Here is a 24,571-nt window from a genome sequence, read left to right as displayed (position 1 = left end):
TAAATTTTACTGTGCATTCTCGAAGCACTATTATTTTCACTCAATGCATGTAATTCCCTGTTGGTTGGGCTTCATCCACAGTTCATTGAATTCATTCCAAGGTTAAATCAATGTTCTGATGAATGGAATTCAGATGTATGAGGAAGTCATTCAAGGTCTCTCTTCTATGTGGCCACATGGCAAAGGTGAAGGTGTCATCTACATATTGAAAAAAACAGGTAGTTTTCATTGGGCTGGCTCCAGGGCTTCTTCCTCAAATATTCCATACACATGTTGGTGACAATTGGTGAGAGTAGACTCCCCATGGCTACTTCTTCTGTCTGCTTGTAGTAGCCACTGTTGACATAAAAAAATTGTGTCTGTTGGACACTGACATCTGGCCATTCACTCGTGAGCTATTTTGTCATGAAGTATGCTGGGACAAGCTGAAGGATCACATTTATAAATTATCAAAAGATGTTGGGGAAATACTAACAAGTCACAGATTATATTCTGCAACACACATGTGCTTACACAAATACACCACCAGGATTGTTACTGACAATACTTAAATGCTACCTCTATTAAAACTGCTCACAGAACATTAGGCCAAACATTAGAACTTGTAATGGAATTAAGATACAAAATGTGTTTGAACAAATGGAGATATGAATAACACTAAGATGAAACACTAAAATCAAGGTATCATATAGCAGAACAGGCTAATCCATTAGCAACCCAATAATTCATTGGTGTATGTGTAATTTAAATATATTATTGTAAGTGCAACAAGATAAATTTGCTTAATTGCAGGCTGCTTTCATTGTGACAGCATAAAATTTTTCAACTTCCTGTTTTTAAAGTATTATATACCTCAAAGCATATCTGATATTATTTCTGCATTCTAACTAAGCTCTCACTGTTAATAAAAATAATGCATATCCCTCACATACACACACACAACAGTCTCCCTGTACTAGAAACTAACATTCCAACATGAGTTTAAGTTTCAGTTCCACTGTCCTCCCTGTTCAACTATAAATATTTAAGTACATAATAAAATATTTTAAACTCAGTTCATTCTTTTTGTAAGAAACTGTTAACTGTCATCATTCATGTTTTTTCTTTCTTCCTTCATGTCCCTTCCTTATCTACACCTCTCCCAGGAGCTTCCATTCTGATAACTTTCTTTTAAATTGATCAATTTTGTTAATGATTAGTTCTCCAAGCACACATCTTTCTAACTGACAGTTCAAGAGTTCAAGTTGAATTAAAAATGTGTTGTTATACTTCAACTGCTAGTGTCCTCATGTGTTGGTGTCATCCTAGCTGTAAATAATATTTATTTCCAGTATATAATTTCTATTAGTTACCTTTCACTCTCTGAACTGGAGGTGCAGCAGCATGATCATTCTTCACAGACACTTGCAGTGATATTCCCAAATCCTTCACAATCCTTCTTTCTGGTTTGGGGCTTTTAGCTGCAAGCCTTTTATCTAGAAAGATAATATTAAGAGGTATATAATGCAGTCATTACAACAATTATTAAGAGAGGCACAACAAGAATGTGACATTTATCTGTATATGTATCGCTACTTCTACGAAGTAATATCCAGTGATGAATTCAGGGGGTGGCCTGGGGAGGAAAGTCGCCCCCCCCCCCCCCCCTAAATTACCCCCGAGAAATTCATATCTATAGTTGTGGTGAAACAAAAAAATTATTACCTAGTCTGTTAACTTGTACCATTGTGACAAAATTTAAACTACGCCAGCTGCTGCTACTAACGAAGTTTGGAGTCAACTATGGAGAAGTCAAGATGACATGCAGTTTTTACAAGTAAAATGAATGTGTAACACAATAGGTGGTAGCTGGGTCCCTATAGTTTGGTTTTGTTACTTATCAGTTCGGTTTGGAACACTTAGTGTCGATTGTTCTGTTTTTATTATTATTATTGCCAACACCAACAAATTAGCAGTTGCTGTATAATAAGTGTGCGGTAAAGCTAAGCATTGCAAGGTGTGTTGGCAATGCCGATTGTGAAATAAGTCAGCCTTTCCTCTCTCATGTCTTCCCTCACCGCACCTCCAATCGGCCTAACGTGTAAGCTAATCCCTTAGGTACGCAGCCCACCCTCGCTGCAAACTTTATTCTTATCCGCCGCTCATATCTATACTTTATTTGCCCTTATAATAAACCTGATGTCGCAAAACATGTCCACGGGTATTGCTACAGAATTGGAAGTAGCATCTGACATTATAAAAGATTGTATTAATTTTTTTATTACATTGCTGGGAATATTTCCAAGATTTAATAGCCATATAGATTTTTCCTAATCGATGAGTCCAAAGCTCAAACCAAATATTTGTGTATACTTGACAATGATTTTTGCAGTGTCAATGGGGATACACAATTTTTGCCTAAAGAAGCGATACATTCCACCATGAGTGGGACGTTTGGCAATGCTGCTCTACGAGTATAATCTAAGCTTTCATTGTTGTATAAAAACTCAATGCATTGTTGAAACTGTTGTAAGGTTGTAACAGTCAGTTGACAGGTTACAGTAACCTGTGATTATGTAGTGTACTACGTGCAGTCTTCGTCTTCGTCGGTTTATAACATAAAAAGAAGTGTTAGTGCCGAAATACAATGTCGAAACAACAAACTTCAATTTCTTTCTTTTCTAATAAAAGACAGTGTATTGCAAAAGACAAAGATGAGTGTGAGTCTACTGAAAGAAGTGCTAGTGATTGTGACGATGAATTGCATAGGTCTACCAAGTCTTCAGTTTCCCTTCCACAGTTTTCAAACGATAAATGTGCTATTTCTGGCCCATCCATAAATTGCAATTCTAAACAAAGTATTGAATGCGAGATTAAGTATCGGCAAAAATGAGAGTGTGAGTACAATTGGTTGTACTTTGATCATGAGCTGGGTGGGGCTTTCTGCAAATTGTGTGAAATGCATTTAAAAAACGATGTTGAAGCTCTACAGAAAACAGGAGGAGTGTTCATTTCTGTACCTTTCACTAAATTTAGAAAAGCTACTGGAAACACGGGAAAACTAGAAAAGCACGGCAACTCAGAAAAACATGACAGAGCCATTGCACTTGAAAATTGTAGATTACAGGGATTAAATGCTCCAATTCATACACATATTTAAACAAAATGAAAATGAAAAAGCTTTAAACCGCAAAGCATTGTCATCGGTAATTCGAAGTCTGTATTTCCTTAGTAAGGAAGAAATACCCCACATAACAAAATATGAAACTCTACATCGTAAGGTAGTACTGAAAAGCGACATTAATCTTGAAAAGTGGTTAAAATTTCAGAGCAAAAGGTCCACATATCTTAGTAAGTATACTGCGTCAGAATTGTTGACTTGTTTGGGAGAGTCTTTAGACTTTTAAGATGAAACACTTCTCCATCACAAATATTTTTCATTAATGGCAGACGAATCTACAAATGTTTAAAATCAAAGTGAACTGTCTTTAGTAGTTGGATATGTTGCACCGTCTCCATCGTTTGAAGTGAGGGAAAGGTTTTTATGTCTCGTTGAGTTGAAAAGCACTTCAGCTGAATCCATATTTACAGCAATTGATACTGAACTAAAGAAAAGAAAACTTTCTTATGACATATTATTATCTTGTTCTTTCAAAGGTGCTGTTAATTATAGTGGTTCTATCTTAGGAGTCCGCACTCGGTTGTCAGAGAGGAAGGGCCATAAGCTGCCATACATTCACTGTAGAGCATATGTTATGTCAATTGCTGCCACCAACTCTAGGAATAAACATCCCATTACAAAACGCACATTACATGTTGTTACAGACATTTACAAACTTTTTCATGGTTCTTTCAAACGAGAAAATGTTTTGCATGAAATTCAGTGTGCTTTAGAGCAACCTGTTTTAAAAATACCCAAAGCTGTTAACATCCAATGGTTAAATACCTATCGCACAGTTCATGCTATTTTGCTAACCTACAAATCCATGATAATGGCACGTGAACATATACACAAGGACGATGCGGATTTAACAAGTTTAGCTGGAGGAATCTTGTTAGAAATGAAGCATTCCAATTTCATTGTAGGTTTAGTGATTTTAGACGATACGTTAAATGCAGTCTCGAACTTATGTAAACTTTTGCAGAGACAATCACTTAAAATTTTGCAAATCCGTCTACTTGTTTCTGGAACTCTGGAACATTTAAGACACATCGACTGTCTTTGTGACTGTGATGGACATAGCACAGAAAATGAAACTCTTAATAAAATTAAAAAAACTGCAGGAGGATGCAACAGAAGTTAAAGGTGTGCTATTCACGAACGTAGAGGAGCAGATTCAAGCTATGAAAAGTGCAAGGAAATTTGTTAAAAGTATGATTGATGAAATTGAGCAATGGTTTGATGAGAAGGCAATAAAAGTGATAGAACTAAGTGCATATTTGGAAAGTTTTAAAAAATTTCTAGAGTTTAGTGATAATGATTGTAAAGAACAGTGCTTGATTTTGGGACTTACAAACATTGATGCTATTATTGCAGACTTGCATTCTTTTAGGTATGATGTTAGTAATAAATTAGATGATACATCTTCTGATGTTGCTTCTTTCATTCTGAGAGCCGACATCGGCTACGAAGCACTACGGACACTCGCTGAATGTGTACTGTGCATTCCCATTTCAACTTGCAGTGTGGAAAGGTCACTTAGTACAATGAATAGGGTGATGACAGAATTAAGGAATAGGATGGGTCAGGAAATGCTCCAAGCTTGTGTGAAGATTTCAACTGAAGGGGACGATGAGCCAACAGAAAGTTTTATTGATGACGTCATCAAGAGATATGCTGTAAGAAAGCCTCGACGTATTAGTTTGATGTAAATGTGAGTTTTTTTGCATGCAATAAAATTATTTTATTATTTAATATAATTAACTTAGGCTTAGCCTAACAGCTTAGTACTTAACCTACATATTATTTAATTATATATTAGCTATTCATGAAAAATTTTAAATATTAATAGTGCTGCTATGTCTTTTGAATGCTATCACTTAAATTTTAAGCCTATAACTTTGTCCTCTCCCCCCCATCCTCCCCCTCCCCATTCAAGCTATATATCCCCCCCGGGGGAAAGTGGCTGTATTCATCACTTGTCATATCAGGAAAAACTCTGACTACAGCTGTCTCTAGTGAACTCATTGTTGATGGAAGGTTAGACCCTAATCTTCCTTGCTTCCATCTACAGACAGTAATAATACACTACTAAACTGCAGGGAAAGGAATAAGGGGATGGAGGTATGACACCAGTAATATTTTAATGAGTCACATTCCTCACTAACTAAATAATTTGAACCAACATTTGACTGTGGTTAGTGTGTGAATGAGTAAAAGTCTGCCCTCCAAATGTAGAAGAAAATAGCATCATTATTTTGGTAACATGTCTATTTTTGCTTCCAAAAACAAGAGATAATAAAAATAATACAGGTACTAGAACCATGTAACTCAGAAGACTTATCTGCTAGCCTTGTCGTTGTTGTTGATGTTGTGGTCTTCAGTCCTGAGACAGGTTTGATGCAGCTCTCCATGCTACTCTATCCTGCGCAAGCTTCTTCATCTCTCAGTACCTACTGCAACCTACATCCTTCTGAATCTGCTTGGTGTATTCATCTCTTGGTCTCCCTCTACGATTTTTACCCTCCACGCTGCCCTCCAATACTAAATTGGTGATCCCTTGATGCCTCAAAACATGTCCTACCAACCGATCCCTCCTTCTAGTCAAGTTATGCCACAAACTTCTCTTCTCCCCAATCCTATTCAACACCTCCTCATTAGTTATGTGATCTACCCATCTAATCTTCAGCATTCTTCTGTAGCACCACATTTCGAAAGCTTCTATTCTCTTCTTGTCTAAACTATTTATCGTCCATGTTTCACTTCATACATGGCTACACTCCATACAAATACTTTCAGAAACGACTTCCTGACACTTAAATCTATACTCGATATTCACAAATTTCTCTTCTTCAGAAACGCTTTCCTTCCCATTGCCAGTCTACATTTTATATCCTCTCTACTTCGACCATCATCAGTTATTTTGCTCCCCATATAGCAAACTCCTTTACTACTTTAATTGTCTCATTTCCTATTCTAATGCCCTCAACATCACCCGACTTAATTTGACTACATTCCATTATCCTCGTTTTGCTTTTGTTGATGTTCATCTTATATCCTCCCTTCAAGACACTATCCATTCCATTCAACTGCTCTTCCAAGTCCTTTGCTGTCTCTGACAGAATTACAATGTCATCGGCGAACCTCAAAGTTTTTATTTCTTCTCCATGGATTTTAATACCTACTCTGAATTTTTCTTTTGTTTCTTTCACTGCTTGCTCAATATACAGATTGAATAACAACGGGGAGAGGTTACAAGCCTGTCTCACTCCCTTCCCAACCACTGCTTCCCTTTCATGTCCCTCAACTCTTGTAACTGCCATTTGGTTTCTATACAAATTGTAAATAGCCTTTCACTCCCTATATTTTACCCCTGCCACCTTCAGAATTTGAAAGAGAGTATTTCAGTCAACATTGTCAAAAGCTTTCTCTAAGTCTACAAATGCTAGAATCATAGGTTTGCCTTTCCTTAATCTAGCTTCTAAGATAAGCCATAGGGTCAGTATTGCCTCATGTGTTCCAATGTTTCTACGGAATCTAAACTGATCTTCTCCAAGGTCAGCTTCTACTAGTTTTTCAATTCGTCTGTAAAGAATTCATGTTAGTATTTTGCATCCGTGACTTATTAAACTGATAGTTCGGCAATTTTGACATCTGTCAACACCTGTTTTCTTTGGGATTGGAATTATTATATTCTTCTTGAAGTCTGAGGGTATTTCGCCTGTCTCATACATCTTGCTCACCAGATGGTAGAGTTTTGTCAGGACTGGCTCTCCCAAGGCTGTCAGTAGTTCCAATGGAATGTTGTCTACTCCCGGGGCCTTGTTTTGACTCAGGTCTTCAGTGCTCTATCAAACTCTTCACGAAGTATCGTATTTCCCATTTCATCTTCATCTACATCCTCTTCCATTTCCATAATATTGTCCTCAAGAACATCGCACCCTCTATATACTCCTTCCACCTATCTGCTTTCCCTTCTTTGCTTAGAACTGGGTTTCCATCTGAGCTCTTGATATTCATACAAGTGGCTCTCTTTTTTCCAAAGATCTCTTTAATCTTCCTGTAGGCAGTATCTATCTTACCCCTAGTGAGATAAGCCTCTACATCCTTACATTTATCCTCTAGCCATCCCCGCTTAGCCATTTTGCACTTTCTGTCTATCTCATTTTTGAGACGTTTGTATTCCTTTTTGCCTGCTTCATTTACTGCATTTTTATATTTCCTCCTTTCATCAATTAAATTCAATATTTCTACTAGCCCTCGTCTTTTTACCTACTTGATCCTCTGCTGCCTTTACTACTTCATCCCTCAAAGTTACCCATTCTTGTTCTACTGTATTTCTTTCCCCCATTCATGCCGTTTGTTCTCTTAGCTCTCCCTGAAACTCTGTACAACCTCTGGTTTAGTCAGTTTATTCAGGTCCCATCTCCTTAAATTCCCACCTTTTTGCAGTTTCTTCAGTTTTAATCTACAGTTCATAACCAATAGATTGTGGTCAGAGTCCATATCTGCCCCTGGAAATGTCTTACAATTTAAAACCTGGTTCCTAAATCTCTGTCTTACCATTATGCTAGCCTTATGTAACACATAAAAATGGAAGTTTGCTTCCTTGTTTGTTGTTCTTCTGTTTGTTTCTATACCATTCATCCAGTCTAGATGATACTTTGGTGAGTTGTTGTATGTCTGTCTGTAATGCTTTCTGTGGGGGTAAGAACCAATACCACCTTAACCACTACCAGCTTAACTCAGGAATGTCTGGAGCAATTTCAGTTAAAGTTTGTACTTACATGACTCATTATTTGTACAAAAATATTGGGGATGGGGGGTAATACGCCCTAGCCAGCCCTATGGTTGGGGCTTTAGAGAGAAAACGTGTAGAAAATTTCATCAAATGTAGACCCTTAAGTTAGAGACGCCACACTCACAAATCCTCAGAAAAATGAAGCACTGGATAAATGGTTCTTCAAGAAAAAGAAGCTACAGGTCAAAAGATCAATATTAATGTCAAATCCATAGTCCTTGGGGTCGCTAGATTTAATGGTGAAAGCCATGATGATCTTTCACCCCTACACTTAGGGCTAGGAGGGAGTGCAAAGACAGTAAAATGACAGCATATTATTTCGTAAGCTTCCATGGCCAGTGTCAATTTAGATAAAATCATTTTGGTTATTAGGGCATGTCATTATGAAACACTACAACAACGAAGCAGTCATGTTTCATAATAATGGAGCCTAATACCCTAAATGATTTTATTCAGATATCAGCATACCTTTGTAACACCCAAAGGGCCTTATACCAAAACTGGCACACACCACTTGGTACCTATGAAAATTTACTGTGATACTAAGACACCACAAGCACTTCTATGGCTGAAGGTAGGAGTAAAAAGGTGTTACATAAAAGCATGATTCAGGCACCCCTGAAACCATTTCAACCATATTTGGTACATACATAACTCAGTATTTGTATAAAAATATGGTGGGAGTAAGTTGAGTTATAGGTGGGGGTGACAACAGAAAGCAGAGAAGTGTAAAAATATCCAAAAATAACTTGATGGTATTTCTTTCCTGTAATTAGTTGACTTGGAATATTTTAAAAATATGTAGCACGCTCTGTCTCTCAATTGCATTATTCATTGCATTGACCACATAGTGTGAATGAGCACTGAAGCGAGCCAATAATTTTGCCAATGTGTTTTGGTACAAAAGATCATGCCACACAGCTCAGTACCACAGATACATTTGACTTCCCCTTGAGAGTTGCTTAGTGTAAAACAGTGGAGAATCATACATTCACCAGTGAAAGTCCTTTTCCTGAACAATACAATCAATTACTATCAGAATTAAAACTTTTCCTCAGAATTCATGTAAAACTGCAGGGTTAAAATTGCTAGAGACATGGATGAAATATGTTAAATGTGTGTGAAACATATGTGACATGTGTATGTGGGCAATGCCATGGGAAATAGTTAGTTACAAATAAGGGCAGGAGTAAAGGTAACCATCCAACTTAGAGCTGAGGCATTGAGCAGATGACAGTACATAAAAAAGGTCAAACACTTTCAGACAATGTCCTTCCTCTGAGGAGCTGTACATACAATGTTTATTAGCCAAACTGGTATTTGGGTGTATAACCCATTGTTGGTGGTACGTGAACAGGAACAAACAACCGTATGTGCATCAATTTCTACAACATGATAATTGCATACATAACAGCAGAAAAATAAGTCTACTTACATCATGTTTGTATATTGGATGAAATGTGTGTCAGTTACAAATTCTTTATGATGATCAGTCTGAGGTGCAGCTATTAAATTGGTGCATAAGTTTACAGCATTTTTGTTTTGCATGTTGGTATTCTGGTTACTATTGTTTTATTTGTTGTTCACTGTTGCTATTTTTGTTTACATATAGTCATTTGGTCATTTGGAGATAGCAAGTGGATCTGTAGACACTAAAAAATGAAGTGCCAAGTGAATAAATCTGAACATCTCTGACATTCTTCTGTCTGAGTTCAATAGAGAGTGACAACAGCACAGGCAGCCAGAAACATTTGCACAATGCATGAATATAGTGCAATTGGACATGTTTTGACATTAGTGGCTCTCCATGTTCAGGAAGACCTTTGGGGTTTGATCCACAATGACCCACATCAGTGTACTTAATGCAATGGGAAAGGTTCAAAAATTGGGTGTACAGTACAGCGTGCTCACATCCAGTCACAAAAAATGTCAAATTTGTAGTTCAATCATATTAAAGTCTATTGTTGAAATCCTGAATTGACTCTGAAATAAGTGTTCAAAAAGAATTTGGGAAAATTTAATTGACTGATCACTTACAAAATAACAGGATGAGCCAGCCACACTCTTAACACATTAAAATCTTCTCCCTAAAAATTTAGAAATTCAGACATCTCACAAAATCTTGAAAGTTGTACCATATTCATCTCATTGTCAGGCAAAATACAGGACAGATTGACTGGCATACTAATCTTCATTTCCATTGGAACTACTGACGGCCGTGGGAGAGCCAGTCCTGACGAAACTCTACCATCTGGTGAGCAAGATGTATGAAACAGGCGAAATACCCTCAGACTTCAAGAAGAATATAATAATTCCAATCCCAAAGAAAGCAGGTGTTGACAGATGTGAAAATTACCGAACTATCAGCTTAATAAGTCACAGCTGCAAAATACTAACGCGAATTCTTTACAGACGAATGGAAAAACTAGTAGACGCCAACCTCGGGGAAGATCAGTTTGGATTCCGTAGAAACACTGGAACACGTGAGGCAATACTGACCTTACGACTTATCTTAGAAGAAAGATTAAGGAAAGGCAAACCTACGTTTCTAGCATTTGTAGACTTAGAGAAAGCTTTTGACAATGTTGACTGGAATACTCTCTTTCAAATTCTAAAGGTGGCAGGGGTAAAATATAGGGAGCGAAAGGCAATTTACAATTTGTACAGAAACCAGATGGCAGTTATAAGAGTCGAGGGACATGAAAGGGAAGCAGTGGTTGGGAAGGGAGTACGACAGGGTTGTAGCCTGTCCCCGATGTTGTTCAATCTGTATATTGAGCAAGCAGTAAAGGAAACAAAAGAAAAATTCGGAGTAGGTATTAAAATTCATGGAGAAGAAATAAAAACTTTGAGGTTCGCCGATGACATTGTAATTCTGTCAGAGACAGCAAAGGACTTGGAAGAGCAGTTGAATGGAATGGACAGTGTCTTGAAAGGAGGATATAAGATGAACATCAACAAAAGCAAAACAAGGATAATGGAATGTAGTCTAATTAAGTCGGGTGATGCTGAGGGAATTAGATTAGGAAATGAGGCACTTAAAGTAGTAAAGGAGTTTTGCTATTTGGGGAGCAAAATAACTGATGATGGTCGAAGTAGAGAGGATATAAAATGTAGGCTGGCAATGGCAAGGAAAGCGTTTCTGAAGAAGAGAAATTTGTTAACATCCAGTATTGATTTAGGTGTCAGGAAGTCATTTCTGAAAGTATTCGTATGGAGTGTTGCCATATATGGAAGTGAAACATGGACGATAAATAGTTTGGACAAGAAGAGAATAGAAGCTTTCGAAATGTGGTGCTACAGAAGAATGCTGAAGATTAGATGGGTAGATCACATAACTAATGAGGAAGTATTGAATAGGATTGGGGAGAAGAGAAGTTTGTGGCACAACTTGACCAGAAGAAGGGATCGGTTGGTAGGACATGTTCTGAGGCATCAAGGGATCACCAATGTAGTATTGGAGGGCAGCGTGGAGGGTAAAAATCGTAGGGGGAGACCAAGAGATGAATACACTAAGCAGATTCAGAAGGATGTAGGTTGCAGTAGGTACTGGGAGATGAAGAAGCTTGCACAGGATAGAGTAGCATGGAGTGCTGCATCAAACCAGTCTCAGGACTGAAGACCACAACAACAACAACAACTAATCTTCACCCTCTTGCCTGAATATAAAATATATTCAGTTAAAAAATAGCATACTGTAATATGTACACCACAAGCTCTACAGATTGAAGGGTCCTCCTGCTGGAGTAGGAAGCCATGCATCATCAGACTTCATGATGTCCCAATGGCTGGAAGGAGACATGCCACGGCCTAAAAGTTGGTTTTCGTATGCACAACTTACTGTCCCTCACTTCCAGCCGTTCTTTTCCCCAACTGACACACAACAATGTAGCTCAACACTGAGCTTGTAGGGAAACAGCACAGTTCACTGCCTGATTTAGAAAAAACGCTTCCTTGGCTGTCACATTTGCTGATTCATTTCCCTGAATTTCATTGTGTTCTTGTACGCAGCAGAATGCCATCCACTTCCTGAGCCTTTGCATCTTGAGATGGAAGTCCTGGATGTTCAGGTCATTTTTATCTGCTGGGTAAATCCACTGAATAAATTGAAAGGTGTTTAAGGAGTTGAAGCAGACAAAAATATTCACAGCAGGGGTATGTCCTGTCTTCTTCAGTGCACTGAAGATCATATGCATCTCTGCATAATAGAGAGTAAATTGCTAGTAAATGAATCTTTAGGACATGCTCCAGGAAAACCACTGAGCAGCCAAGAGTTACCCCCTGCCGAGACTCATCTGTAAATACAGTTACATAGTTGTGATATGATTTAATATTAATTAAAACTCACTCATTTAAAATTTAATTAAAACTCAAATCAGAAACATAGACAAGAGTGCTCCCTCTCCTGTACCACTGCAAATCTAAAATTATTCTGGGGCCCTTCAGTAGCCAAGATGGCAGTCAGCTCAAGCCCCAGGTAAGTGTTGGTATTTTTCCAACAGCAAGTGATCTTTGCACAGATCCCGAACAGCCTTGTTGCTCACTGATTTATAAAAGTTGCTTCCATGGGAGGGTAAGCAAAGATTTGATATGCTGGTGAATTGGAACAGCAAAGAACCTTTAAGCCTGACATACCACAAGCAACTGCTGCCAGATGGCAAGTGGCAGCTCCCCATCCTCAGCACAGAGGCTACGTAATTACCTGTAGCCACCAAAATCCCCCTCATGGTGGATAGCATCAAGGATCTTGAGATAACTAGGTTCCACTGATCCATAAACCATACAGCCACAATGTAGCCTGATTTGCACTAATGCTTTTTAAAACATGAAAAGACTCACTCTGCCTGCTTCCTCCCCTCCCAACGCCCACATGCACCTGTCGAAAAATCAAAAATCAGTAACAGCAGCCCACTATAGCAGGGTTAAGAAGAGGAACAAAATAATGCAAAATCGAACCAATACGATGAGCACTGCATTGGGCTCTTTGCTATGGACGCTTTTCTATTACAGCAATGGAAAACAAGATTTTCATATAAAATACTGCCTTGAGAGACACCATTTTCTCCCTAAAATATGACAGACGGAACTCCACGAACTCGGTATCTAAACTGTGACAGAGCGGCAGGATGACTTGGAGTGGGCAAGTGTTGTAGTGACTCGAGAATTTCAGAGTAAATTCTAGAGACACTCGCCCTTCCATCATCTCAAACACCAGATATTTTAAAAGTATGTAAGAGAGCAGAAACATATCTACTGCGCTGTCAGTTTCTGCGTGCAGTATGGAAGTTTGTAATGGGAAGATGATAAGCGGGGCAGTCAAATGACGCCGTCAAGTGTTTGCCGCAAGAGCCACAGACACTGCGTGAGAGGACATGGAGTAATTAAATGCTATTCTCTGCTGTGTCAGTGAATGTGAATTTTGAAAAAAAAAAAAAAAAAAAAAAAAAAAAAAAAGAAGACTTTTAACTTACTTCATGTCTTAGCTCGGAATGAAGCAAGAAGCATGGGACGTCTATAAATTATTTGGTTGTTAAAACAACGTAATTGTGATTATATTTAATTGTATCAAATAGGTTAAAGCTCAAAATACGAGAAGATGGAAATATTTATATGTGAAATGCAAGAATGTTACTGTGTATAATCCAATACATTGTTAACTGGTGAAAACATACATTTTGTATATTTACTCTAAGTGTTTTATTATCAGATACCATTAGAACGTGGCGACCAACATGATCAGGACTCGAAGAAAGAGGAATTTTCAAACGAAATCAAGATAAAAATACTTGTGAGTTGCTATAGCAACCAATAGTAACAAAGCAGGGAAATACTTGATTCGGTCATGACTGGGTGGAGTATCATGAGCTTCACAGAGTGCTGAGTCCAATTCTCACATGGTAAAGAGGCAGTTATAGGTCTCAGAGCTACTGTATATGAAGTCCAACCCATCCCTTTCTATGTTCATATTATGATGGGATGCTGGATCAAGACTGGAAAAACAAGTAGTTTTGGCAAAATTCTGTGCCACTGGCTGGCCAGTGACTCTTCGATTGCCACCAGCTCGAACCTGGTAACATGTGGTCATAGATCTTCACAGTAAATAAGAAACAGGTTGGCATCTGTGCAAGATGATCACTGAGAGCCTTAGGAACTAGGTTGTCATTTAGGGGAACATGTAAGGAGCACTGTGCCACCTTATATGGCACATGTATTATTGTAGCACCTGCTTGCAAGTTTGTGTTGAAGAGGAGAGGCAAGGTTGGCATTGTCGACCTTTGTATCTGCACAGTGAGTGTACTAATGTGTGCAAACTTAGCTTACCACTTAGCATACAAATGGGATAAACATCTGAACTGTCTTCTCAAGCACAGGGTGTCAAACAGAGATTCTAAGTAAAAATGAACCTGGCCCCATAAGGCAGCTGATATTAAGTGCAGATCATAACAAAAATCATTAGAAATGCTGCTGCCACGTAACTAGAATGCATGAATTAATAAAGGTGAAAGTTTTTTGTCTATCCTAGAAAGACAAAACAGCTATTCCCTTTTTTATTCTACATATAATTTATCAACTGTGCTTTCAGGGGTCAAGTGATACAGAACGTTCAATCGTGTTCAATTACTTTTGACACTCAATAACAAAATATTTAACTCTTGGACATTCTGAATTGAAAATTATTAAAATCGTTATCTCTACACATGAGAAATTTTTATCACAGGAAAGAATGATTAAAAATCTTCATCAACTCATTTTCATCTATTTTGTCATTGCTGGTCAATGCACTGAGTTGGTGGAGAATAAATTGACTTTTTGTACCAATGAAAAAACTCTCATGTACTCAATGTGAGGGTAGGTTAGTATCCTAAATTTTGATATTCAATGGTCAAAGTGTATGCAAGTTGGAGTGAGCAAAATCTAGACAAACATTTACTTTGGCCTAATGCACGATGGTACTTTACCACACAGCATCTGCAACAGCATTGTCTCCATGCTGGAACTGAAACACTAATTCCCTACTCTGGCCTTGACTGAATTCACTCAGCCTCAACTTTCCTGCATTCTGTAGAATTTTAATCTTTCCCTAGTTGAAATAAAGGCTGTTCCACACTCACAAAGGGTTGGAGCAATGTGCACAAATTATTTGTGCACAAAAATTCCCAGAGGAATATTTAACTACCACTTTGATATCTGTCGCCACGATATGTGAAGCGTATCATCCTCACTTCGCAGTAAGCAATCCTCTCAATGCCCTTGCTTATTTCCACAAACTTGTGCGGTCCAACGGGAGATGAGAGAGAGAGATCTCAATTTTAGGTCTCAAAATGCTTTTATATAATGGGGATCTCCCCACCTCATCACGTCTGCATCGCCCAGTACAGCTTCGGCCAATCACCATCTCGCTACAAGTGAATTTTGTTTTTCTTGCTGGGTTGCAGCCTAGCCCTGTTAATGCCGTGGAGCCACATACCCTTGGCCCCGGCTGTATTTACATTAAAAGGAATAATGTATTGTTCTGGCCTTATCCCTTTCTGCGCTGAAGCTCACCGTTCTCTTGTTAAACGGGGTTTTCCGATGCCATTTAACACCTGCTCGGTTCATCTCCAAAATGCGTTTCACTTTAACCTGTTTATTCATGCCCCTGTCCATATATTGGTAGATATTGTTTTGTTAGTTTTCAGTACATGAGATTAACTGCAGTTGCCTTTTATTGATATAATATAATTAGTATTTTCTGAGGATCTCATACTGTTTCGTACTGTCATTACGGATCAAGCTTCTGTAAGGTCTGTAAAATCCAGACACCTTACAAGGAGTGTTGTTCGTTATTGATGAATATGGATGCACCATCTTTACCTCTCTTCTCACTGAAACCTTCCTTCCTGTGAATGCTTTAAATCCATACTACTGGGCTGTCACACCCTTTAAAGTGTGTCTCTTGAAGATGTAGACACAAGGTTCTGTCTTAGTTCTTACATGTGAACTCTAAACCCATTCACATTCCATTGCAGTATGGGAACCATTTTATTAGTGAAAGTTTTCTGCAAAATATTTTTTGTTTATTGTGTTATACAGCTTTTATAAATTGTAGAAATGATACCTTAAGATATTTTATACTGGGACTGGTTTTGGAGAAAGTCATTTTCCAGTATAGGTTTTTGTTAAAAGCAAGAACACAACATCAAAAATATATTATTTATACATAATATTTAGCCACACAGAAATAGATCCATGGAGTGCTCTTTTCCACATTGAGATAACTGCAAAACAATGAATTTTGTAGCTCTTTCCAGCACATAGGAGGAAGACAATGAATTAAAGTTGTTACTTGTTTCTTCATCCAGGTTCCAACTTCAACAAACCAAATGCAAATACAAAGCTCTGTTTTGAAGTCTTAACACTATATGCATGCCTGTTGGTTACAGATGAATTCTGACATATGGACATCTCTCCATTTCATAGTCTATCCCATTCAGAAGTTGTGGCATTACTTCTATTCAAAAGAGAATTTGTCTGACTTAAAATTTCATCTGGCAAAGTGACACATGATAGTACAGTAGCTTTACTGATCATGGGACCCCTTCACTTCGCAGTTTTGCTCTACCAAGCCAGTGATTTGAGCACATCCGCATAGGTAAGTCAGACAGCAGCGACCGGCCAAGGCAGATGCAGCAACAGGGAAGTAACCAATTTTGTGACTTTTATGAGTTCCTAACCGTTCTCGCATTTTTGTTTGTGTCAGAAAGTAAACCGATTTTGTGACATTACAAGTTCCTAATTAGTCTCTCCTGAGTGCTTCGATAGTTCGGTTTTTGAATCTCTGCTTATTAATCTAATTTATTAGACACAGTTCATTTATTTTTGTCAGCATCTACAGTAGAGCTCCACAGCACATGCCGACAGTCCATTTATCTGGGTAGTGTAGTTTCCCACAATCATTAGAATGGATAGGGATTGTGATTGTTGTGTGTGGAAGAGAGCCAAGTTGGTGACACTTTGTTCTCAGCTCCAGGCTGTGATGACTTTGGTCACACAGCTTGAAGCTGCAGTGGATGGGCACCACTGTTGTGGGGCGGCTGTGAGGATCCAATGGATGGCCAGCCCAATTACTGCTCACACTGAGGTTGACCCCTCACCTGTGGTCGAATAGGAGGTCACCTCGGGGTGTGGCAGGTGATGAAAGAGTTCCCAGGGTGCTGCACGTAAGGCTTTCCCGGTTAGCCTGACAAACAGATTCCACGTTCTGACTGTGGCTGACACTGTCGCTCAGCCAGATGCAGAACCTGTCCTGTTTCAGAGGATACCTCTCAGCTGCAAGATCTGGGCAACCACAGAGGGTGTGATTATTGATAGTTGGGAGCTACACCAATAGGCGTGTTATGAGGCCCCTTAGGGACATGGCTGCCAAGAAGGGGAAGAAAGCCAGTGTGCATTCCACGTGCATACCAGGAGGAGTCATTCCAGACTGTGTAATGGGTCCATCCACATGCCATGAAGAGCACAGGGTGCAGCCAACTGTGGGTGGTGGCTCACATCAGTACTGATGATGTGTCTCACTTTGGATCAGAAGAGATTCTATCTGGTTTCGAGCGGTCAACATGAGTGGTAAAGGCTGCCAGTCTTGCCTGTGAGATGAAAGCAGAGCTAACCATTTGCAGCATAGTTGAGAGGACAGATTGTGAACATATGGTACAGAGCCGAGTGGAGGGTCTGGCAGTCTTTTAGGTTAGAGGATCTCAGGAAAACATAAAATGGGCCTCAGTCACAAAGGATGGAGGCCAAACACAGGAAGAACATAGAAACAGGAACCATCGGTACAACAGCTGTAAATTGTTGTAGCTCTATCGGGAAAGTACCAGAGCTCCAAGCGCTAATAGAAAGCGCTCATGCTCAAATCGTGATAGGCACTGAAAGCTGGCTAAAGCCAGAGATAAAGTCAGCCAAAAGTTTTGCGAAGAACCTTATGGTGTTCCAAGAACGTAGGCTAAACACAGTTGGTGGTGGCGTATTTGTTGCTGTTAGAAGTAGTTTACCTAGTCGCAAAATTGAAGTAGATAGTGCCAGTGAGTTAGTAAGGGCAGAGGTCATTCTTGGCAACTGGAATAATATAATAATTGACTCCTTTTACCAACCTCCCAATTCATTTGATGTTATTGCTAAAAGGTTCAAAGAAAACTTGAGTTTGATTTCAAACACGTACCCGACTCATACAATTATAGTTGGTGGTGACTTTAATTCAGCCTCAATATGTTGGTGAAAATACATGTTTCAAGCCGGAGGTACACATAAAACTTCATCCGAAATTGTGCTAAATACATTCTCAAAATTATTTCAAGCAGTTAGTTTATGAGCCCATGCAAATAGTAAACAGTTGTGAAAATAAACTTGACCTCTTAGCAACAAATAATACTGAGCTAATAACGAGCATCAAAATAGATACAGGGATTAGTGAACACAGGGCTGTTGTAGTGAGACTGAATATTGTAACCTCCAAATCTACATCTACATATATACCCTGCTAGCCACCAAGCAGCGTGTGGCGGAAGGCATTATTAGTGCCAAAGTCATATCCCCCCTCCCCCTGTTCCACTTGCGGATTGTGCGAGATAAAAACAACTGTCTGAATGCCTCAGTATGAGCTCTAATTTCCCTTATCTTTGAATGGTGATCATTGTGCGATTTGGAAGTTGGTAGTAGTAATATATGATCTACATCCTTCGCAAAGATTGTATTTTGGAATTTAGTGAGCAGCCCCTTCCGTTTAGTGTGTCGCCTATCTGCAAGTGTGTCCCACTTCAAACTTTCTTTGAGATTTGTAACACTCTCATGATGGCTAAATGTACCAGTCGTGAATCTTGCCACTCTTCTTTGGACCTTCTCAATCTCTTGAATCAGACACAACTGGTAACAGTCCCATACAGATGAACAATACTCTAAGACTGGATGAACTAAAGTATTGCGAGCAATTTCCTTTGTTGAAGGACTGCATTGCTTCAGGATTCTACCAATAAACCGCAATCTAGACTTTGCCTTACCCATTAGGTGTACAATCTGATCGTTCCATTTGAGATCATTTCGATTAGTCTCACAAAGATACTTGGCAGATGTTACCACTTCCAAAGACTGGGCATTTGTTTGTACTCACACATTAATGGGAATTTTTGCTTTGTTATACACAGTAGGTTACACTTACTAATATTGACTGATAACTACCAGTCATTAGACCACACATTTATTTTCTGCAAATCCTCATTGATTTGTTCACAACTTTCATGTGCTACTACTTTCCTGTAGACTACCCTACAGCATCATCAGCAAACAGTCTAATGCTGCTGTCAATACCATCAACCAGATCATTTACGTAAATCGTAAAAAGCAGTGGACCTATTACGCTGCCCTGGGGCACATCTGATGTTAGGTTTGTTTCTGTTGAAGTCTCCCCATTCAGGATGACATATTGCTCTTTGTCTGTTAGAAAACTTTCTATCCAATTGCATATGTCATACGATAGATCTAACCAATTTTTGGAGCAAGCGACAGTGCAGAACTGAGTCGAATGCCTTTCGAAAGTCAATGAGTATGGCATCAACCTGGGAGCCGGTATCTAGGGCCTGTTGTATGCCATGCACAAAGAGGGCCAGCTGTGTCTTGTATGACTGCTGTTTCCTAAAACCACGCTGGTTTCTGCAGATGAGATTCTCAGAGTCTAGAAAGGTCATTATGTCTGAACTCAAAATATGTTCCATGATTCTACAACAAATCAATGTTAGTGAAATTGGCCAGTAATTATGTGCATCCAATTTTCTACCCTTTTTATAGATTGCTATGACCTGGGCCTTCTTCCAGTCTCGTGGAACTTTCCACTGTTCCAATTATCTCTGACAGATAGTGGATAAGAATGGTGCTATATTTGTAGCATAGTCAACACAAAAATCTCGGCCAGATGCCTTCCTATAGTCTAAGGATCTTAACTGTTTTACAATCCCAGATACCTAGATACACTAAACACTATGTTAGCTATCCTAGTGTTTGTTCGATAACTTAAAGGGGGAATGGTGCTGCAGTCCTCTACCATAAACGAGTTTTTCAAAGCTAGGTTTAGAATTTTGGCCTTCTGTTTATCATCATCTGTTACATTAACCATACTGTCAGTAAGAGAAAGTATTGAATTATTTGTAGCATTCATAGATTTTAAGTACAACCAAAATTTTTTGGGGTTATTTTTAGAATCTGCAGATAAAATATTGCTTACTAATTCGTTAAAAGAATCTCTTATTCACCTTTTGACAGCTGCTTTCACTTTGCATAATTTCTATTTGTCAGCGGGGCAGTGACTGTTTAATTTAAAACGTGTGTGCAAAATTCTCTGCTTTCTCAGCAACTTCCTAATATGTTTGTTGAACCACAGTGGATCCTTTCCCTTCTCTATATTTTTGCTAGGCACATATTTCTCTAGCACGTGGTGGACAATACCTTTAAATTCTGACCACCCTTCACAATTCTAACCTCATATAGTGTGCGGAAAAAGCGAACACCTATATCTTTCCATGTGAGCTCTGATTTCCCTTTTTTTATTATGGTGATCATTTCTCCCTATAAAGAAAGGTCAGCATCAACAAGATATTTTCACATTTGGAGAGAAAGGTGGTGACTGAAATTTCGTGAGAAGATTCCGCTGCAATGAAGAATGCCTTTGTTTTAATGATGTCCACCCCAATCCTGTATCATTTCAGTGACTCTCTCTCCCCTATTTCGTGATATACAAAACATGCTAACATGCTGCCCTTCATTGAACTTTATCAATGTACTCTGTCAATCCTATCTGGTAAGGATCCCACACTGCACAACAGAATTTTAAAAGAGATCAGACAAGCATAGAGCAGGCAGTCTCTTTAGTAGAGCTGTTACAATTTCTAAGGGTGGTGAGCACTAAATTAGTATAAATTACTCTTGTAGTAACTCTTACTTCTTTAGTCTGGACTACTTTAGTAAATTATGTCTGTAGTAATATACTCTTTTAGTAGATGTTGGAGAGCTTAACTTCTGTTTACTTCTTTAGTTGTAATTAAAGTAGTAATACATTTTTACTAAAGAAGTAAGCCATTCCTGCACACTGCTGGCATGTGCATTATGTGCTCTCTCGGAAAATATTGATTGTTGGCAGACGTTATTGCATCACCTTCTGTGTAATTTATGTTCATCACTATAATTTTAGAAGCTAGAAAGGATTATTAAATTGAATTGAACTGAATTGAATTGAATTAAAATTGGAAAATCTAAAAGTTATTGTAATAATTAATGATAAGATCTGTGTATTATGAAAAAGAAATATGCTGTTAATGGATGAATGTATTGTTAACCCTGCCATCTATAGCTATCAACGTCCATTGTTGTTGGTGACACGTATTTATTTAAATCAGTGTTGCCAATTTAGCGACTTTGTCGCTAGAAATGGCGACTTTTGCTTTCGTCTTAGCGACAAAAAAAACTTTTTAGCGACAAAAATTATTTAGCGACTTATCTGGCGACTTTTGGAGTACTGACGACTTTTGAAGTACAAATCAAAACTATTTTCATTAACAAAACTAAGATTTTAACTATAGAATGGGTACTACACTGACTTTATCTAGATTTACTAAGTTGAATCAAGTTCTTAGCAGATCATGTAGCATTGTTCAGCATTTAGTAAACCTGAATGTGGGAATTGCCTACAGAGTAAGAAAACCTTGGCTATAGAACAATTCATTAATCATTACCCACTAGCCTGTTATCGTCGATAGCGTATCGATCTATAACTCTTCAACTTTTGAACTCCCTTTATTTTTTGAATTGACAAAAAACAAACTTAATATTAAGTATAATAAAATACATTTCTGTCCAGCAACTTCTAATTTTTCGAAATGTTAAGTTGCAGTCAAATTATTACAACATTCACAGGGGTATCTCAGATATTATTACGTTTTAAACAATGAACAATAGGACTGATATCGAGTAACCGAGTGAGTAGTGTAACAGTTGTGACACTAAATATAACACTTCTGTCACTAAATGTAACTGGGTTTTCTCTTTTGATGCTGTCAATTGTCAGGATGAGCATTCTAAAGCATTATGTCAGGGTGAAAATACTAGATAAATTAATTTTTCTCTCTTAACAACATGTGGGCAGGGTGGGTTCTTCCTTGGCTCGGGTATGAGGTAGAATGAAACAGCATTTTTACATAAGATAACTTTTATTGAAAGTTTCGTACAACTGTATCTTACTGGACGTTCTGGTTCAGAGAGCGGCAGCCGTGTCGTTTGCGTAGCCTTCTGCTGCGGCGGCGGCGGCGGCGGCGGCGTCTGATTACGCGTAGCGGTGTGTATCTCGTGTCGCTGTCTCGCCCAGCTAACTGGAGACGCGCAGCGCGAGGTGGCCCGTTTAATTATTGCGAGCGAAGTCGTGCATCGGATGGTGATACCTTGGATGTGGAGTCCCAGTGTTTCTCTTTTCTAAGCGGCCGCGTGGGTTGTGCGTCGGCCAGCGGAGCGGTGCGGCGGGGGAAGGCCAGTGTCCTGGACTCGAACCACGGACTCCCGCTTGCCAGTCTTCGGCTGTCAGGTCTTCATCCCAGCTCACAGGTGACTGCTGATGTGAGGCCGTCTCCTTCCCGTCCTCATGAGTCACCCGGGTACGTAAAGATCAGACTTCAAATACCTTTTAACTTCTGTCTTCTGGCACCGAGGCTGCTGCTTGCTATTCCATTACAGCGGCGGACTTGGTGCATCTGTGCATGATGTAGTCTCTTCTTGCATGACGGTCTTCAGCACCGAAACTGACTGAAAACAACTGCTATCCTTCTTCACTTCTTCGTCTTCTTCGTCTCCGTCTCTGTCTCCGTCCTCGTCTTCGTCTTTCGGGCCCACTGCGTCTCGCGTATTTATTCACTTCAGTTTACTGGAGGTAAACGACTTCACGGTCATTGCCCCTTCTGTCACGTTGAAAAGCTTCTCGAAGAATCTTCTTAACGTCGGTCATTGGCTCTTGGAATGTAGGCGAGGGCCTTTGATCACATGCGACAACTGAGAAACACGTGAGTCGGTCGGGCGATGCCCTGACGGCTGAATCGACAGCGCCCGCTTATGTAGAACTTGCTGACTTCACGGTCATTGTCTCTTCTGTTCTGCTGTTCTGCCCGCTGAATGCCAGTATGTAACTCTCTAAACTAAACCAAGTTTTTCATTTATATTCTAATTTCTACTTCACTTTGATTTCACTAATTTATTTACTTAAGTACCACTCAACAGTAGATTGTTTCATGACCTCTAGTTCGCCTGAGTTTTAATGTATTTTCAGTAATTATAAATTGGTGAAACTTATGTCGCAGTGGCTTACATAATGGATTTACTGCAGAAGAAGAAGCAGTACGCTCAAAAATATCGGGATGCGTGGGAAGCAGAACCTTAATTCAATGGGTGTGGCCGGCCGCGGTGGTCTCGCGGTTCTGGGCGCACATTCCGAAACTGCGCCGCTGCTACGGTCGCCGGTTCGAATCCTGCCTCGGGCTTGGATGTGTGTGATGCCCTTAGGTTAGTTAGGTTTAAGTAGTTCTAAGCTCTAGGGGACTGATGACCACAGCTGTTAAGTCCCATAGTTTTATATATATAAAAAAAATTTAAAAAATCAGTGGGCGGCTGAAACCAGTCGTTGGAGACTTATCCAAGGCAAGATGTCAAGTATGTGCAACAGAGTTTTATGCTAAATTGTGTGATATTAAAAAGCATTCGAAAACTATTAAGCATAAACAATAAATTGATTTAAAAAAAACACTAACCACCTTACCTGTGAAAATTGTTCCGAAAACCACAGTTAGAATAGCAAGCAGAGCGGAAGGCACCCTTTCTTTATTTATTGCTGAACATTGTTCTATTTTAGCTGTAGATCATTTAGGAATACTGTGCAAGAAGGTGTTTTCCGTTGATGAGGGTGCTAAAAACATGCAATTACATCGTACAAAGTGCACTAACATTATAACTGAAGTTTTGGCTCCGTATTTTACACAATCATTGGTTGAAGATATAGGTAACCAAAAATACAGTGTACTAATAGATGAATCCACAGATGTATCAATATCTAAAATGCTAGGTATCGTTATACAGTACTATAGTGTAAACAACCAAATCATTAGATCAGCATTTCTCAAACTCGCTGTAGTAGAAACTGCAGATGCAATAAATCTGGCTGCTGTTCTTGTGAGTTCTTTGAAAGATCTCAAACTTCCAATCGCTAATATGGTAGGAATTGGCACAGATAATGCATCTGCAATGGTTGGAATAAACAATGGGCTTTTCAAACAACTCAAGAGAGAATATGGTTTGAAGCATTTGGTATTGTTCTGTTGCAGTTGTCACTCTCATCAGCTTGCAGTTTCGCACGCCTCAGTGAATACCCTACTTAGAAACATAGAGTTTCTTGTACGGGAAACCTACAATTGGTTCTCCATTTCATCCAAAAGACAAAAGGAATATAAAAAGGTTTCTGAAACAATAAATTGTGGAAAACAGCCACTAAAAATTTAGAAGGTCTGTGCAACACGTTGGCTTTCAATTGAACCAGCAATACGAAGAATTCTGTAGCAGTTGTAAGAACTAAAGCT

At 39.0% G+C, this 24,571-nt stretch overlaps 1 protein-coding gene across 1 annotated transcript in view; it reads right to left on the bottom strand.

Moving 5' to 3' along the window:
* The window catches only part of LOC126416177 (uncharacterized), a 184,298-nt gene that overhangs the window by 11,054 nt on the left and 148,673 nt on the right, over positions 1-24,571 (bottom strand). Inside the window, exon 7 of the mRNA XM_050083752.1 lies at positions 1,353-1,475. Within this exon, the coding sequence (XP_049939709.1) occupies positions 1,353-1,475 (123 nt within the window). The remainder of the gene's footprint in view (positions 1-1,352; positions 1,476-24,571) is intronic.

This window comes from Schistocerca serialis, chromosome 8 (genome assembly GCF_023864345.2).
Source record: "Schistocerca serialis cubense isolate TAMUIC-IGC-003099 chromosome 8, iqSchSeri2.2, whole genome shotgun sequence".
Lineage (NCBI taxonomy): Eukaryota > Metazoa > Arthropoda > Insecta > Orthoptera > Acrididae > Schistocerca > Schistocerca serialis.
The sequence above is the reverse complement of the archived record's forward strand: the minus strand, read 5'-3'. Positions and strand labels throughout refer to the sequence as shown.